Genomic DNA, 16570 nt, shown 5'->3' with positions numbered 1-16570 from the left:
TGAGAGAAAGAGAGAGAAAGAGAGAGAGAGAGAAAGAGAGAAAGAGAGAGAGAGAGAAAGAGAGAGAAAGAGAGAGAGAGAAAGAGAGAAAGAGAGAGAGAGAGAAAGAGAGAGAGAGAGAAAGAGAGAGAGAGAGAAAGAGAGAGAGAGAGAAAGAGAGAGAGAGAAAGAGAGAGAGAGAGAAAGAGAGAAAGAGGGAGAGAGAGAAAGAGAGAAAGAGAGAAAGAGAGAGAGAGAGAAAGAGAGAGAGAGAGAAAGAGAGAAAGAGAGAAAGAGAGAAAGAGAGAAAGAGAGAAAGAGAGAAAGAGAAAGAGAGAGAAAGAGAGAAAGAGAAAGAGAGAGAAAGAGAGAAAGAGAAAGAGAGAGAAAGAGAGAGAGAAAGAGAATGACCCACCGCCGACACAAACCTAAACCGTCGCCATATGCGCCCTGTAATCCAAAACTATACAAATTATGTCAAAACATCTAAAACAATTGAGGAACCCATTCCCATAATTTTTTTAATTAGTATATTTACGCTAAAATAAAGTAACAACTTCCTCTTGTCGATGTCAAGTTTCTTATTCTGGTTTGTACATGTTAGGCCAGGGGGTGACCCCAGACAGGGGCCGTCGTCCCTGATTTGGGCTCTCCAGCCCCCTCATGGCTTTGGTTACATCCTTGTTGTAGAATGTCTCAGCAATGGTTTTATGTATTTACTTATTGACATAATTACGCCACTGTAACCATTCATTTTGCTCATTGAGACTTTGTCAAATATTTAAAATTTTCAATAAAATTGATTGTAAAAATAAAATAAAGTAACAACTACAAACTTTAAAGAAACACACCTTTTTTTTTTAGCTTTTATCTCCAATAACACAAACAAACAAAAAAACATCCACAGGAAAAAAAGGCAGTTAAAAGAAAGATATTAAAAATAGCTCTATACATCACAGAATAACTATGTTGCAAAAATAATTTTAGTTGCTGAAGAAAAATAAACAAAAATAGGGCAGTAGAAACCACTGCATGAGTAAAATTCCTAAAAAGTGTCTGGTCCTTTAGGGCCACCATGGTCCTTAAATGGAGCTGTCAACTGTCACATAAACAGATGTGTTACTCCACTGTGAAGGGATGAGTGGCCAGAATTGTAATCTACAATGAATTCTGAATGTGAAATGGTGTTCAAGGGTGAACACTCTCTTCCGTGGCAAAACCCTTTAAAGGAAACCTGTCACTCTGGAGCAAAATCATAAACTACTCTAAGTTATGGTGCTGTTGCAGGAGGTGATGGGGAGTCGGGGGGTGTAATTTTTATTTTTTATTCTCTACCACTCCCTGGTCCCTATGGTGTCGACCAGTAAAAGAAAGAAAAAAAAAAATCACATGGAGCACAAAGATATGATTTGTGTGAGTGACGTGTCTGTGCTCTACAACAGACGCCAGGAAGGGGGATGCATGTGCGCTCGCCGTCAACTCTCTGAGCACGTCACAGGTTAGACACGGCCAGGCCAATCAGTGGCTAACGTGTCACTTGTGACATGTCAACCACTGAATCGGGCAGCAATACTTGCCGTTATGCAGTGGTCGAAGCAGTGGCGGAAGCTGGAACTTTGCCAGCTTCTGCACTGCGATAGAAAGACTGCTGGAGGTACATCAGGAGAGCAGCAAGTTCCTGGTGAATGGCCCGGTAAGGCACAGGCGAGTATAGATTTTTTTATTTTGCTGACAGAACCCCTTTAATTATAAATTAAAAGGAACTAAATCACCAATGCATTTATATGGCCGATTTTTCCCTTCCAGTCATTATGCGAGAAAAAAAAATTACGACGTGCTATTTCTGGGTGATTCTGTTCACATACATGCGAGCTTCATGCGAGTGTGCAGCAATTTTTTATTTCTACTATTGAAACATACTTTTTTTTCAGGTATGAAAATCTAAAGTACAGCACTGCGTATTTCTCACAAAACGCAATCTCATAAAAAATTTCGGATCTACAAGTGCGATATCAGTCTGAGTTTCTCAGGTCGATATTGCACTCACCCAGGTTAATGCAGAGAGACGGTCAGGTTGCTTTCACACAGTTGCTCTAGATTTTGTTTAGAGCATCTGTAGAAAGTTCAGTCACTTACAAGAACCTTGACAGAAAGCAGATTTCATATAAAACATGTTTCATACAGGTAGATTGAACGTGCCAACTCTGACTGATGTTGTATTTTGCATGTAATAAACCCCACAAATCCCTCCGCGAGGCCCAGAAAAATCCGACCAAGCCAGAGACTATTTACCTGCAAGCAAAGGAGGAATTCAGGAGGTCCACACTCTGCACACTTAATAAATGGCTCCATAAGATATGAAGAACAGCCACGGCACGGTGGTTTATCAAATGCATCACCTAAAGCATTATTCAGGGGGAAGAAAAGGGTTCAAAATAAATATACATTTCTGGATAACTTGCCCCATTACAGCAGGCACCCTTATGATGACCCCTTCCGCAGCAGGGTCTTACAGCACAGTGTCCATCAAAATACCAGCAGCTATACTAGTGGCAGCTAATAGCACATTGGATTGGAGAATCCACCAATAAAGTACTTAGCGAAACTCTGAAAGCTAGCTCGTAGTTTGAAGCACTGGTGTTGTCTTTTGATGTTGAAACAGTGTTACACAATGAAATGCAGGACTTTAGACTTTTCTAAAGCTAGAAAATATAGGAAGCAAGCAAAACGTCTCCTTATATTTAATAAAATATGTGGCCATCATATAAAAATGCATTTCGGGAATAATCCCTTCGTCAGTTTAGCTAGTGTTTAGAGTATACAAGCTAAGTAATACATATTTGGAAAATAGGCGAAAAAGTAAAAATAGGTAAAAGAAAATATATAATTATATGCAGATTTGAATGTAGACATAAATATATAAATGTATCAATACACAATATACAGCACATTAGCACTTATAGAATATAGTAGATGGAAAAAAATGAATATGCATTAAACTATTAAAAGAATGGTCTTAATATAAATTGAATAACCATAGATATTTTGCAGACATAGTAAAATAAAATACTATACAGCAAAATGTGACAAAGGTATATGTTTAAATAAAAGTTAAAGTATATAAAAAATCTATACATAAATATAATAATATAAAATTATAATAAACTTCAAGTAGGAACTGATATTTCAACAAAAAGAACTCAAAAAACGACTTAAGGGCTAATGCCCACGGACGGATTTCTGTCGCGTGAAACGTGGCAGAAATTCGCAGCGTTATCCTGCAGCTATTGGGTTCTATTGAACTTTATAGCTCAATATTCCCGCTGAGGAATTCTACCGCGGAATTCCGCAGCGCGAAAAAAACTGCGGCATGTTCTAATTGCCGCAGAAAAAGTCAATTGTAGTCAATGGAAGCAAGCCTTCACGGGATACTTCCGCTGTGAGCACAGCGGACGTATCGCGTGATTACACGTCACCACCCACCGCCGACACGTCATGTGCGCTGTATAGGACCCGAGCGGCGGATCCGGAGAGGCGAGTATGGGGTCTTTGGGGGACGCTCTGACGGACTCCGCTCCGATATTCTGCTGTCATAGTCCGTCACTGCCATGGGCATGAGGCCTAAAATAGTATTTTTTATTGTTAGAAATGCACTCATGTATATATAAAATAGATTTTAAAAACTATACGAAGTGCACACAACAGGAAGGGTCAGAGGGAGGGAATAGTATTTAATGGTAAAATGAAATACAATGGACTTAGCAATTGGTAGGTCCTAAAGGGGTTATAATGAGATCCTGTTTGCTTAGACAAATTAGGAATATAATGGGACCAAAAATAACTCCAACAGGATAAGTCGGAGGTGGGAAGGGAATAATGGTGTCTTTAGTGGGAATTTGGCTGTCTTGATAGAAAATGATGAATGGTGTAAACGATATATAAAAGTTTGTTTGCTGTTGCAGAAATCTGAGCCTTGTCATAAGTATGTATGTTATAAGTGTGTATAAATATTCATGCCTCTTCAGATCTATTCCATTTAAGCCTGAAGAAGAACCCTGCGTTGGTTCGGAAGCTTGCTATTACATCATGTATTTTTGTTAGCCATTAAAAGGTATCATATCTACAAGATTACGTGGTTTCTCTTGCTGGGAACAATCACATTTTTCTATTAAAGGAACGGAAGTGAAGGGGTGGCTCGGGAACTGCCGAATAACCTCCATGGAGAGCAGGAGCTGGAGTAAGGGAAAGGAAAAAAAGGGGTCGTAGGGATAGTATAAAAATAAAGGTGGATAACCCGTATAATGTGGGTCAGCCAGGACGGGAGAAGTAGTTGTGAGCGGGAGAGAGCAGGGATTCAAATACAGGCGAAAAACACATTTTTAAGGTACAGGCACTTCTGAAAGCGATCTGTGACCGGGTCGGTAGATTACTTCGGAGAAAAGGGTCATGTAATAAAACCTGCCAGTGTTTCTCTAAAATGCTGGAAATCTTAATGTGGCAAAAGTTATAGGTGGTGATAAAATTATGATTAAAATTATGGTTGACATAGGAAATCTTATGAACGTGAGGTTCATTACTGGTAGAGTGGTTACTTCTGGCTTTCAAAAATGCCACATCAATTAGATGATGAGTAGAGATGAGCGAACGTACTCGTCCGAGCTTGATACTCGTTCGAGTAATAGTGTGTTCGAGATGCTCGTTACTAGAGGCGAGTACCACGCGATGTTCGAGTTACTTTCACTTTCAGCTCTGAGACGTTAGCGCGCTTTTCTGGCCAATAGAAAGACAGGGAAGGCATTACAACTTCCCCCTGCGACGTTCAAGCCCTATACCACCCCCCTGCAGTGAGTGGCTGGCGAAATCAGGTGTCACCCGAGTATATAAATCGGCCCCTCCCGCGGCTCGCCACAGATGCATTCTGACAGAGATCAGGGAAAGTGCTGCTGGTGCCGGAGCTGCTATAGGGAGAGCGTTAGGAGTTATTTTAGGCTTCAAGAACCCCAACGATCCTTCTTAGGGCCACATCTGACCGTGTGCAGTACTGTTGAGGCTGCTTTTAGCAGTGTTGCACAATTTTTTTTTTTTCTATATCGGCCGTGCAGAGCATTGCGTCCGCAGTCTGCAGTCATTGTACAGAGTATAGGGCTAGTACTGGTGAGGCAGGGAAAGAGATATTCAGGCTATATAGGCAGTGGGCTTTTTCCAAAAAAATTGGGGAAAAATACTATATTTGGGCTGCCTGTGACCGTCTTCAGTTTACTGCGTGTCTGCTGGGGGTAGTAGTCCTAATTAATACGCAGCTAAGCGTTACAGCAGGCTTGCGCAAAATTGTTTCCTGGATCTGCTGTCTCTGTTACATGATCGCCGTCATCCCGCCAGAGGGAAAGAGTATACATAATATTATACGCTGCCTACAGTATCTATCTGCTGGGGGTAGTAGTCGTAATTAATACGCAGCTAAGCGTTACAGCAGGCTTGCGCAAAATTGTTTCCTGGATCTGCTGTCTCTGTTACATGATCGCCGTCATCCCACCAGAGGGAAACAGTATACATAATATTATACGCCGCCTTCAGTATCTATCTGCTGGGGGAGGTAGTCTGAATTAATACGCAGCTAAGCGTTACAGCAGGCTTGCGCAAAATTGTTTCCTGCATCTGCTGTCTCTGTTACATCAGCGCTGTCATCCCGCCAGAGGGAAACAGTATACATAATATTATACGCTGCCTACAGTATCTGTCTGCTGTATCAGCTCAGCATTTTAAAAAAATAGAAGCAAAATACTTAAGGCCTACTACTGGCCTTTGGCCACTTGACTGCTTCTGCGCTGTGAATTCCACTAGCTCAGTCATACGCACCTACGTCTCACTACAGGCGTGCGCAAAATTGTTTCCTGGCTCTGCTGTGCGTTCCGTAAGGGAAGTCAGCCTCCAACCACAGGCCAATAAGCGGCACATTTAATTACAGCGTTCTGTTTCTGCACTACTGGTAATACAGCATGCTGAGGGGTAGGGGTAGGCCTAGAGGACGTGGACACGGGCGAGCACGTGGAGGCCCAAGTCAGGGTGTGGGCACAGGCCGAGCTCCTGATCCAGGTGTATCGCAGCCGACTGCTGCGGGATTAGGAGAAAGGCACGTTTCTGGCGTCCCCACATTCATCTCACAATTAATGGGTCCACGCGGTAGACCTTTATTAGAAAATGAGCAGTGTGAGCAGGTCCTGTCGTGGATGGCAGAAAGTGCATCCAGCAATCTATCGACCACCCAGAATTCTGCGCCGTCCACTACTGCAACGCTGAATCCTCTGGCTGCTGCTCCTCCTTCCTCCCAGCCTCCTGACTCCATTACAATGACACATTCTGAGGAGCAGGCAGACTCCCAGGAACTGTTCTCGGGCCCCTGCCCAGAATGGGCAGCAATGGTTCCGAATCCTCTCCCACTGGAGGAGTTTGTCGCGACCGATGCCCAACCTTTGGAAAGTTCCCGGGGTCCGGGGGATGAGGCTGGGGACTTCCGGCAACTGTCTCAAGAGCTTTCAGTGGGTGAGGAGGACAATGACGATGAGACACAGTTGTCTATCACTCAGGTAGTAGTAATTGGAGTAAGTACGAGGGAGGAGCGCACAGAGGATTCGGAGGAAGAGCAGCAGGACGATGAGGTGACTGACCCCACCTGGTTTGCTACGCCTACTGAGGACAGGTCTTCAGAGGGGGAGGCAAGTGCAGCAGCAGGGCAGGTTGGAAGAGGCAGTGCGGTGGCCATGGGGTAGAGGCAGGGCCAGACCGAATAATCCACCAACTGTTTCCCAAAGCGCCCCCTCGCGCCATGCCACCCTGCAGAGGCTGAGGTGCTCAAAGGTCTGGCAGTTTTTCACTGAGAGTGCAGACGACCGACGAACAGTGGTGTGCAACCTTTGTCGCGCCAAGATCAGCCGGGGAGCCACCACCAGCCTCACCACCACCAGCATGCGCAGACATATGATGGCCAAGCACCCCACAAGGTGGGACGAAGGCCGTTAACCGCCTCCGGTTTGCACCGCTGCCTCTCCCTCTGTGCCCCAACCTGCCACTGAGATCCAACCCCCCTCTCAGGACACAGGCACTACCGTCTCCTGGCCTGCACCCACACCCTCACCTCCGCTGTGCTCGGCCCCATCCACCAATGTCTCTCAGCGTACCGTCCAGCCGTCGCTAGCGCAAGTGTTGGAGCGCAAGCGCAAGTACGCCGCCACGCACCCGCACGCTCAAGCGTTAAACGTGCACATAGCCAAATTTATCAGCCTGGAGATGCTGCCGTATAGGGTTGTGGAAACGGAGGCTTTCAAAGGTATGATGGCGGCAGGGGCCCCGCGCTACTCAGTTCCCAGTCACCACTACTTTTCCCGATGTGCCGTCCCAGCCCTGCACGACCACGTCTCCCGCAACATTGTACGCGCCCTCACCAACGCAGTTACTGCCAAGGTCCACTTAACAACGGACACGTGGACAAGCACAGGCGGGCAGGGCCACTATATCTCCCTGACGGCACATTGGGTGAATTTAGTGGAGGCTGGGACAGAGTCAGAGCCTGAGACCGCTCACATCCTACCCACCCCCAGAATTGCGGGCCCCATCTCATTGGTGGTATCTGCGGCAGTGTATGCTTCCTCCACTAAACCACCCCCCCTCCTCCTCCTCCTCCTCCGCAACCTCTGTCTCGCAATCAAGATGTGTCAGCAGCAGCACGTCGCCAGCAGTCGGTGTTGCGCGGCACGGCAGCACAGCGGTGGGCAAGCGTCAGCAGGCCGTGCTGAAACTACTCAGCTTAGGAGAGAAGAGGCACACGGCCCGCGAACTGCTGCAGGGTCTGACAGAGCAGACCGACCGCTGGCTTGCGCCGCTGAGCCTCCAACCGGGCATGGTCGTGTGTGACAACGGCCGTAACCTGGTGGCGGCTCTGCAGCTCGGCAGCCTCACGCACGTGCCATGCCTGGCGCTTTCTGAAAAGCTACCCACGCTTGTCAGACCTGCTCGGAAAGGTGCGCCGGCTCTGCACATATTTCCGCAAGTCCCATACGGACGCTGCCACCCTGCGCACCCTGCAACATCGGTTTTATCTGCCAGTGCACCGACTGCTGTGCGACGTGCCCACACGGTGGAACTCTACGCTCCACATGTTGGCCAGGCTCTATGAGCAGCGTACAGCTATAGTGGAATACCAACTCCAACATGGGCGGCGCAGTGGGAGTCAGCCTCCTCAATTCTTTACAGAAGAGTGGGCCTGGTTGGCAGACATCTACCAGGTCCTTGGAAACTTTGAGGAGTCTACCCAGATGGTGAGCGGCGATGGTGCAATCATTAGCGTCACCATTCCTCTGCTATGCCTCTTGAGAAGTTCCCTGCAAAGCATAAAGGCAGACGCTTTGCGCTCGGAAACGGAGGCGGGGGAAGACAGTATGTCGCTGGATAGTCGGAGCACCCTCAGGTCTATATCTCAGCGCGTTGAGGAGGAGGAGGAGCATGAGGAGGATGAGGAAGAGACAGCTTGGCCCACTGCTGAGGGTACCCATGCTGCTTGCCTGTCATCCTTTCAACGTGTATGGCCAGAGGAGGAGGAGGATCCTGAAAGTGATCTTCCTAGTGAGGACAGCCATGTGTTGCGTACAGGTACCCTGGCACACATGGCTGACTTCATGTTAGGATGCCTTTCTTGTGACCCTCGCGTTACACGCATTCTGGCCACTACGGATTACTGGGTGTACACACTGCTCGACCCACGGTATAAGGAGAACCTTTCCACTCTCATACCCGAAGAGGAAAGGGGTTCGAGAGTGATGCTATACCACAGGACCCTGGTGGACAAACTGATGGTAAAATTCCCATCCGACAGCGCTAGTGGCCGAAGGCGCAGTTCCGAGGGCGAGGTAGCAGGGGAGGCGCAGAGATCAGGCAGCATGTACAGCACAGGCAGGGGAACACTCTCCAAGGCCTTTGACAGCTTTCTGGCTCCCCAGCAAGACTGTGTCACCGCTCCCCAGTCAAGGCGGAGTCGGCGGGAGCACTGTAAAAGGATGGTGAGGGAGTACGTAGCCGATCGCACGACCGTCCTCCGTGACGCCTCTGCCCCCTACAACTACTGGGTGTCGAAGCTGGACACGTGGCCTGAATTCACGCTGTATGCCCTGGAGGTGCTTGCTTGTCCTGCGGCTAGCGTCTTGTCGGAGAGGGTGTTTAGTGCGGCTGGGGGAATCATCACAGATAAGCGTACCCGCCTGTCAACCGACAGTGCCGACAGGCTTACACTCATCAAGATGAACAAAGCCTGGATTTCACCAGACTTCTCTTCTCCACCAGCGGACAGCAGCGATACCTAAACAATATGTAGGCTGCACCCGCGGATGGAAGCATTGTTCTCTATCACCATCAAAAACGTGGACCTTTTAGCTTCATCAATCTGTGTATTATATTCATCCTCCTCCTCCTGCTCCTCCTCCTGAAACCTGACGTAATCACGCCGAACGGGCAATTTTTCTTAGGCCCACAAGGCTCAGTCATATAATTTTCGTAAACAATTTTTATACGTTTCAATGCTCATTAAAGCGTTGAAACTTTCACCTGAACCAATTTTTTTTTTAACTGGGCTGCCTCCAGGCCTAGTTATAAATTAAGCCACATTAACCAAAGCGATTAATGGGTTTCACCTGCCCTCTTGGTTGGGCATGGGCAATTTTTCTGACGTACATTAGTACTGTTGGTACACCAATTTTTTGGGGCCCTCGCCTACAGTGTAATCCAATTAATTTTTTGCCCACCTGCATTAAACCTGACGTTACATCAGCTGTGCTGGGCACTGCAATGGGATATATTTATGTACCGCCGGTGGGTTCCAGGGAGCCACCCATGCTGTGGGTCCACAGGGAGTTGTAACTGCATGTGTCCACTTCTAAAGAACCCCAGTCTGACTGGGGCATGCAGTGTGGGCCGAAGCCCACCTGCATTAAACATGACATTACCTCAGCTGTGATGGGCAATGCAATGGGATATATTTATGTACCGCCGGTGGTTTCCTGGCACCCACCCATGCTGTGGGTCCACACGGACTTCACAATAGGGAGTTGTACCTGCCTGTTTCTATGAATTAAAAACCCCGGTCAGGTTGGGGCATGCAGTGTGGGCCGAAGCCCACCTGCATTTAATTGGACGTTACCTCAGCTGTGATGGGCACTGCAATGGGATACATTAATGTACAGCCGGTGGGTTCCAGGGAGCCACCCATGCTGTGGGTGCACACGGAATTCCCATTGCGGAGTTGTTCCTGCCTGTGACTATTTATAAAAAACCACGGTCTGACCGGGGCATGCAGACACCTTGACAGAATGAATAGTGTGTGGCACATGCCTATGCCCACGTGTGCAGCTCCTGATGGCGGTGGCACAGGATTATATTTCTCACTGCTTCTGTACAGCATTGTGGGCTATCGCCCCGCCCCTTTTAAAGAGGGTCGCTGCCTAGCCGTGCCAACCCTCTGCAGTGTGTGCCTGCGGTTGCTCCTCATGGCAGACGCACTTATAAATAGACATGAGGGTGGTGTGGCATGAGTGCAGCTGAAGGCTGCGCAGGGACACTTTGGTGTGCGCTGTGGACACTGCGTCGTGCGGGGGGGTTGGGCAGCATGTAACCTAGGAGAAGTGGCAGCGGAGTGTCATGCAGGCAGTGATTGTGCTTTGTTGGAGGTAGTGTGGTGCTTAGCTAAGGTATGCATTGCTAATGAGGGCTTTTCAGAAGTAAAGTTGTTGGGAGGGGGGGGGGCCCACTCTTGCCGCTATTGTGGCTTAATAGTGGGACCTGGGAACTTGAGATGCAGCCCAACATGTAGCCCCTCGCCTGCCCTATCCGTTGTTGTGTCGTTCCCATCACTTTCTTGAATTGCCCAGATTTTCACAAATGAAAACCTTAGCGAGCATCGGCGATATACAAAAATGCTCGAGTCGCCCATTGACTTCAATGGGGTTCGTTACTCGAAACGAACCCTCGAGCATCGCGATAATTTCGTAACGAGCACCCGAGCAGTTTGGTGCTCGCTCATCTCTAATGATGAGGCTAAAGCTTAGTTTTAAAATAAGGCTTTGAGCATCATAATCATCAATTTTAGAGCACTTCCGCCTAATGCGTTTGAACTGGCCAAAAGGTATGTTATTTTTCCACTTGTAGTGTGCACTTCTAAAATCTAAAAATCTATTTCTGCCTACCGATTTGAAAAAGGTTTTAGTGATAACCCTCTCATCCTCATGACTCAAAATCAGGTCCAGATACTGAACGGAAATGGGAGAGCTTTTGCTAGAAAACACAGATTGCAGTCATTGGTATTTTGAGGATTAGTAAAATGATTAAAATCTTCCCACGACCCTTCCCAAATAAAAATAGGGTTGTCTATGTAGCATTTATAAAAAATGATCCTATTGTACCATTCGTGTTTAGACAGAATGAGAGGTTTCTTGAAATCCCCTACATATATATTTATGAAATTTGCCCGAATCTGGTGCCCATTGCTGTCCCCTTAATCTGTTGGTATAATTGAGAGTTAAATGAAAAGAAGTGATTTTTGAGGATGAATAAAATACTGTCAATGATAAATTCTTTTTATTGGTGTGGAATCGTGTGGTCGTCACCAAGTACTGAACTAATCGATATGCCTCGATCGCGTGAAATATTCAAATAAAGTGCTGCGAGAGTGGGCCCTCTGTAGAATGGCTTCCACTGGATAGTAAACTAATGAGTGAGGGAGTGTCCTTCAGATAGGATTCCAAACCTATCACATATCTTTGGAGAAGAAGGTCAATGCATTGTTATAAATTAAAATCTTAACATCTCTATGGATCTTGGATAAATGGTAAAAATTGGGGGTACAAGGATGATTAGTGATAAGGAAATGCACTTCCTTCTTATTAATGATGTTATTCTTAAAGGCTGTTTGGATATGGTCACAGTAATTATTTTCGTTTGCAACGGTGGGATTCAGGTTGAGGGGAATGTAATATTCTCTATCAGATATTATGCAAATGGTTCCTGGATATAAGTCGATGCCCTCTAACTCCTTCTAGCCCATTAAGCAGAAACTTTCTTTAAATTCTCCCCGTTTTCAGGTCTATTCATCCCATGGCTCAGAATTCATTCCCGGGCGATCAGGTGGCCATTTTTTAAAATAACCCTATAAATTAACCTTTGGTTTTTTACTTTTTTTCATCAGTAGGCAGACTTCCATAGTTACAACTCTTGCCCCTCCCCCCATCCTTTTTTACGTGTCACTCACGTCCTCCCCCGCCCCCATAGTCATACTACTCCTCCGTCTAATCCCCATCTGTTTCACAGTCCAAATACTCCACCTAAACATTAAACCAGCCTCGGAACTCCATGTCACGCTCCCATGTAATTTTAAATCTCCTAGCACCCCGCCCCTCCCAATCTATCAGCAAATGTGTTCATGAGATAACTTTTTTCCCCCGCCACCAGGTTCCCTTTATTCCTCTGTCCCCATTCAAACAAACCCTACCCCCCCCCCCTCCAGCCTATCAGAAGACAACTTCTCCCATTTAAATTTCCCGCCCGTCTTCTCTATACTCATTCCACTAGCCGCTACCCTTTATACACTCCATTGCTCTTCCATCTTCCCAGCTTCCTTTCAAAGTCCTAATGTCTCACGCTTAAACCAGTCCAGTCTAATCTCCCTCCTGCATTACTCCTCTAGTACATGCTCCATTCATTCCCCGGCTAGACCCTGCCCCCTCCATCCTCTTCAGCCCACCGGCAAGCAGTGCTCTGCCTTCCACTCATTACGGGCTTTTTTCAAAACTCCTTATTACCCCGCCCCCTTAGACTCAGGACCAATCAGATTGCGAAGATTCAAATCTCCCGCCTTTTTTGCCTGCATTTGAATCCCTGCCCCCTCCCGCTCACAACTTCTTTTGTCCCAGCTGACCCACATTATACCGGTAATACATCTTTATTTTTATACTATCCCCACTTTTTTTTCCTTTCCCTTACTCCAGCTTTTCATGCAGGTTATTTAGCAGTTACTGCTTCACCCTTTCTCCTCCACTTGTGCCTTCATCCTCTAGCAAGCCAAATCCCTGCTAAAGACATTATTATTCCCTTTTCATTCCCCACTTATCCTGTTGGGCTTGTTTTTAGTCCCATTATATTCCTAACCTTTCTAGTCAAACAAGATCTCTTTATTAACCCTTTGGGACCTCCCAATTGGTAAGTCCATTCTATTTCACTTTACCAGTAAATACTATTCCCTCCCTCTGACCTTTCATGTGGTGTGCAATTCTTATAGCTTTTTTATATATACACATGATGGAATTTCTGAAAGTAAATAAACACTATCTTAAAGGGGTTGTCCCGCGGCAGCAAGTGGGTCTATACACTTCTGTATGGCCATATTAATGCACTTTGTAATGTACATTGTGCATTAATCATGAGCCATACAGAAGTTATAAAAAGTTTTTTACTTACCTGCTCCGTTGCTAGCGTCCTCGTTCCCATGGAGCCGACTAATTTTCGCCCTCCGATGGCCAAATTAGCCGCGCTTGCGCAGTCCGGGTCTTCTGCTCTCTTCAATGGAGCCGCTCGTGCAGAATGCCGGCTCCGTGTAGCTCCGCCCCGTCACGTGCCGATTCCAGCCAATCAGGAGGCTGGAATCGGCAATGGACCGCACAGAAGAGCTGCGGTCCACGGAGGGAGCAGACCCCGGCGGCCATCTTCAGCAGGTAAGTATGAAGACGCCGGACCGCCGGGATTCAGGTAAGCGCTGAGCGGTTTGTTTTTTTAACCCCTGCATCGGGGTTGTCTCGCGCCGAACGGGGGGGGGGGGGGGGGTTAAAAAAAAAAAAAAACCCTGTTTCGGCGCGGGACAACCCCTTTAAGTCGTTTTTTTTTTGTGTTCTTTTTGTTGAAATATCAGTTCCTACTTGAGGTTTATTATAATTTTATATATTTATATGTTTTTTATGTACTTTTATTTAATCACACGCCTTTGTCACTTTTGCTGTATAGTCTTTTTACTATGTCTACAAAATATTTATGGTCATTTATTTTATATTCAGACCATCTATTGTGTATTTATACATTTACTAGCTGATATACCGACCTGTTGTTCGCATGTCGTGGTTACTTTAGAGGAACCAAGGAATAAGATATGAATACACATAGATGAGCGTTAGATTTTCCATACAATGCATGTACCGATGTCCCTCCCCTGTGCCACCCCTCCCAGTCTCCTCACTTTTTACCCTTAACCCTTTCCAATCCATTTATTTTTTCTCACCCATTCTCCCCAGCTCCAAATAAGTTGGAGCTGGGGAGAATGGGTGAGAAAAAATACATTTCCCTGCACCCTCCTGAACTGACAGAGTTCAGGGTGCAGGTGCTCACTGCACTGTGGGGGATCCTGCTTACCTGTCCGGCGCCTTCCTCATTCTCCTTCTGCCTCCCGGCTCGGCGATCATGTGACAGCTGGGGTCAGGTGGCATCCAGCGGTCACATGATCGCCGAGCCAGGAGACAGAAGGGAGAATGCAGAAGACACCGGACAGGTAAGCAGGTCCTCCCACAGTGCAGGCTCCCGGCTCGGCGTTCATGTGACCGCCGGGGGTCAGGTAACACCAGCGGTCACATGATCGCCGGCCGGAATCTATGCATTGCATAGCGCTAATTGAGCGCTATGTAATGTGTAAAGGAGAAGGCAGAAGGGGTTAATAACCCTTTCTGCCTTCTCCTCGGGGGTCCTCGATGAGGACCAGTGCAGAAGTGTATCTGCACCTGATGTGTCTGACGATCGGGTGCAGATCCACTCCTGCACTGCAGTGTCGGGCCTGCCCCGACATTGGAACTGTGGAGGGAAATTATGATGTCGGGGCAGGCCCGACATTGGATTGGAAAGGGTTAAAGGTAACGCCTCTTTTTATTCAAATTTACCGCAGACTGGATGCTGCAGCCTCTTCTTAGCCTTAAAGGGGTTGTCCCGCGCCGAAACGTTTTTTTTTTGTTTTTTTTTAACCCCCCCCCCCCCCCCCGTTCGGCGCGAGACAACCCCGATGCAGGGGTTAAAAAAACAACCCGCACAGCGCTTACCTGAATCCCGGCGGTCCGGCGTCTTCATACTTACCTGCTGAAGATGGCCGCCGGGATCCTCTGTCTCCGTGGACCGCTGGGCTTCTGTGCGGTCCATTGCCGATTCCAGCCTCCTGATTGGCTGGAATCGGCACGTGACGGGGCGGAGCTACACGGAGCCGGCATTCTACACGAGCGGCCCCATAGAAGACTGCAGAAGACCCGGACTGCGCAAGCGCGGCTAATTTGGCCATCGGAGGGCGAAAATTAGTCGGCTCCATGGGAACGAGGACGCCAGCAACGGAGCAGGTAAGTATAAAACTTTTTATAACTTCTGCATGGCTCATAATTAATGCACAATGTACATTACAAAGTGCATTATTATGGCCATACAGAAGTGTATAGACCCACTTGCTGCCGCGGGACAACCCCTTTAAAGGGGTTGTCCCGCGCTGAAACGGGTTTGTTTTTTTTTCAACAGCCCCCCCCACCCCCCCCCCCCCCACCCCGTTCGGCGCGAGACAAACCCGATGCAGGGGTTTACACAAAAAACAGGATAGTGCTTACCTGAATCCCCGCGCTCCGGTGACTTCTTACTTACCTGCTGAAGATGGCCGCCGGGATCTTCTCCCTCGGTGGACCGCAGGGCTTCTGTGCGGTCCATTGCCGATTCCAGCCTCCTGATTGGCTGGAATCGGCACGTGACGGGGCGGAGCTACACGGAGCCGCTCTCCGGCACGAGCGGCCCCATTGAGAAAAGAAGACCGGACTGCGCAAGCACGTCTAATCTGGAGATTAGACGCTGAAAATTAGACGGCACCATGGAGACGAGGACGCTAGCAACGGAACAGGTAAGTGAATAACTTCTTATAACTTCTGTATGGCTCATAATTAATGCACAATGTACATTACAAAGTGCATTAATATGGCCATACAGAAGTGTATAGACCCACTTGCTTTCGCGGGACCACCCCTTTAAAAGCATGCTCCATCTCTGCAGTACATTGCCGCTTCCTTATGTACTTTACAGCCTTTCTGTATATACACAGAGATCAGTTAGATTCTCCTTAGTATACACACATAAGGCCTCCTGCACAGGCTGGCGGCCGCGATTTGTCCACGTGAAATCACACGCAGAAAACAAATCGTGGCATATTCTATTTCTGTGTGGGTCTCTCAGAGGCTGGCACAGAAATGTCATTCCTGGGACGGCAGCCGGCACATCAGAGAGTCGGAGACGCGGGAGCAGGTGAGACCCGCACTGGTCCCTGCAGGGACGCGGGCCGGGTCCCGTTGCGAGAATTTTCACAGTGGGATCCGACCCAGCCGTCTGCAAGCGGCCATAGAAGTGAGGTAGATTATCTTCAGTATACAAATCATTTCCCTAGGCTTTATGGTTTCTAAAAAAAGAACTCTCCTGTATCGTGGATTTTCGCAGTTTTTCATGCTTAGAATTAAATATTGAAGTTGAGACCCCTTTACTTTTCCTATTTAGGACCTAAACA

General features: G+C 47.5%; 1 protein-coding gene across 1 annotated transcript in view; it reads right to left on the bottom strand.

The window, feature by feature from the left end:
- TADA2A (transcriptional adaptor 2A) overlaps window positions 1-16570 on the bottom strand; it is an 80340-nt gene that overhangs the window by 57246 nt on the left and 6524 nt on the right. Inside the window, exon 2 of the mRNA XM_066609179.1 lies at window positions 2272-2378. Coding sequence (XP_066465276.1) covers window positions 2272-2378 — 107 coding nt within the window. The remainder of the gene's footprint in view (window positions 1-2271; window positions 2379-16570) is intronic.

Source organism: Eleutherodactylus coqui, chromosome 1 (assembly GCF_035609145.1).
Source record: "Eleutherodactylus coqui strain aEleCoq1 chromosome 1, aEleCoq1.hap1, whole genome shotgun sequence".
Classification (NCBI taxonomy): Eukaryota; Metazoa; Chordata; class Amphibia; order Anura; family Eleutherodactylidae; genus Eleutherodactylus; species Eleutherodactylus coqui.
Note: the sequence above shows the minus strand (reverse complement) of the source record. Positions and strands in the feature narration are given on the sequence as shown.